At 62.1% G+C, this 1,653-nt stretch overlaps 1 protein-coding gene across 1 annotated transcript; it reads left to right on the top strand.

Annotated features, from left to right (window-relative positions):
- Window positions 1-7: 7 nt before the first annotated feature.
- Window positions 8-1,648, top strand: LOC116863692 (spermatogenesis-associated protein 31E1-like; the record flags this gene model as incomplete). Its single annotated transcript, XM_032851071.1, has 1 exon — window positions 8-1,648. A coding segment is annotated over one exon (1,641 nt), but the record flags the coding sequence as incomplete, so codon positions are not given.
- Window positions 1,649-1,653: the final 5 nt, after the last annotated feature.

Here is a 1,653-nt window from a genome sequence, read left to right as displayed (position 1 = left end):
TCCCCGCTCAGCCACCTGCGTATCCAAGGCCGGCTCGGGGACCAAGTTTGTGGGAAATCCTCCTCATCCCTATCAAGGAGAGGTGATGAAAGAGTCTTATCCCACCTGGGGGGGTCCCCTCGATGCTCCCCAGCCTACGTGTGAGGAAATCCAGCAGGCTGTGGAAGGGAACGCACCTGGGGGTGGCCCTCCGGCTGGACAGGGGACCAGGCCATCTTCTCGGACCTTCACATACAGCTTTGTGGGCAGAATCTGGCACAGTGAGACTGCCTCGAGGACTCTTATGAACAGCACCTTGGAGTCAAGTCCAAGTCCAGCAATGGCCACAAAGGAGCCAAGGCGGGCGTATGGGGGTTGGGCCTCACGGGACGTGACCGTGCTAGAGCTCAGCTTAGAGCCCCAGGATTTGAGTGCCGAAGAGCCCAGGAAGGTCGAGGAGGCCCCTGCCTGGGGAGTCACCTTAGAACCCCGTGTGCTGGCCAACAACCAAGGCCTCCGTGGCGAGCTGAGATCAGGGTCTTCAGGGAAAAGCGACAGCCCCCTGCCACCTACAAAGTTGGTCGCCCGAGACCCCAAAGAGCTATGCCTTGAGGCTCGGCGCAGGGGATTGGAGTCCCGGAAGTTTATGGGGACAGAGAACTGGCCTCGGGCTGCCAGCCCCACCGTGCTCCTTCAAGACTGTGAGACTGGGGTCCTCCTTCAAGACTGTGCCACTGAGCGTCTCCTTCAAGACTGTCAGTCCAACGTGTTCCTCACTGCCGACGTCTTGGCTTCTCAGGGATGTCTGTCTGGCTTCCAGAGCGGGTCCAGCGAAGACACATCTACTACCCAGGTGCCACGTGGCCCAAGATCCCGTGGCCAGAGCCCCCACAGGCAGCCGGGACCCCCGGGACTACAGCACCAATGGAAGAGCCTGAGCAGGTCATGTGTCCCCCCCGAGGAGAGAGAGAGCTCCAGGAGGTCCCCCTCGAAAAAGCCTGACAAAGAGTTGTCCGAACTGAAGGTCCTCCCGATCAGTGAGGTGACGCGCCCCGTCCGGAGCCAGGAGTCCGCAGAGGCCTCGGGAAGCAAGGCCTGTGAGATCTCGGGGAAGGAGTCGGCGGCGCCTCCGGAAAACTACTTCAGGAGAAGGATGAAGCACGTGCTCCAGTGGTTCCTTCCCAGTAGAGGCAAGGGACTGGAAGATTCCCTTCAAAAGGGCAAGTCTTCGTCATCCCAGGGCCGGGGACAAGCCACAGGCAGGTCGGCCATGGACAGCGCTTCTGCCGAGGCTCAGGTGGTCGTGACCGCGGTGGGGCGGATCCTAGAGGAGAAAATGGTGCCTCACCAGGGACTCAGGGCCCCGGAGTTCAGCTGGTGCCAAAAGGATCTCCAGGCTTCGGCAGACCCCAGTGTCTGCTACCACAGGGTCCTCTCCTACCAAGAGCAGAGGAGGGTGATGAGGGAGACAGCCAGCCCACAGGGCACCCCCAGGGGCCGCAGCTATGCCAACAAGACCGAGTGGATCGCGTGGCCCTTCCCCACCCGGGTGCCGGTGGGCCCAGGCAGACCCTGCCAATGCAGGTCCCAGGTGCCAGGCCCTTCACACCGCACCCTGCAGCCGCACTGCCCCAGGCACTGCCTCCTTCAAAGATACATCGCACCCGGCCAGCC

Source organism: Lontra canadensis, unplaced genomic scaffold (genome assembly GCF_010015895.1).
Source record: "Lontra canadensis isolate GAN:19392208 unplaced genomic scaffold, GSC_riverotter_1.0 scaffold2309, whole genome shotgun sequence".
Lineage (NCBI taxonomy): Eukaryota > Metazoa > Chordata > Mammalia > Carnivora > Mustelidae > Lontra > Lontra canadensis.
This window is presented reverse-complemented; position numbering and strand designations above follow the sequence as displayed.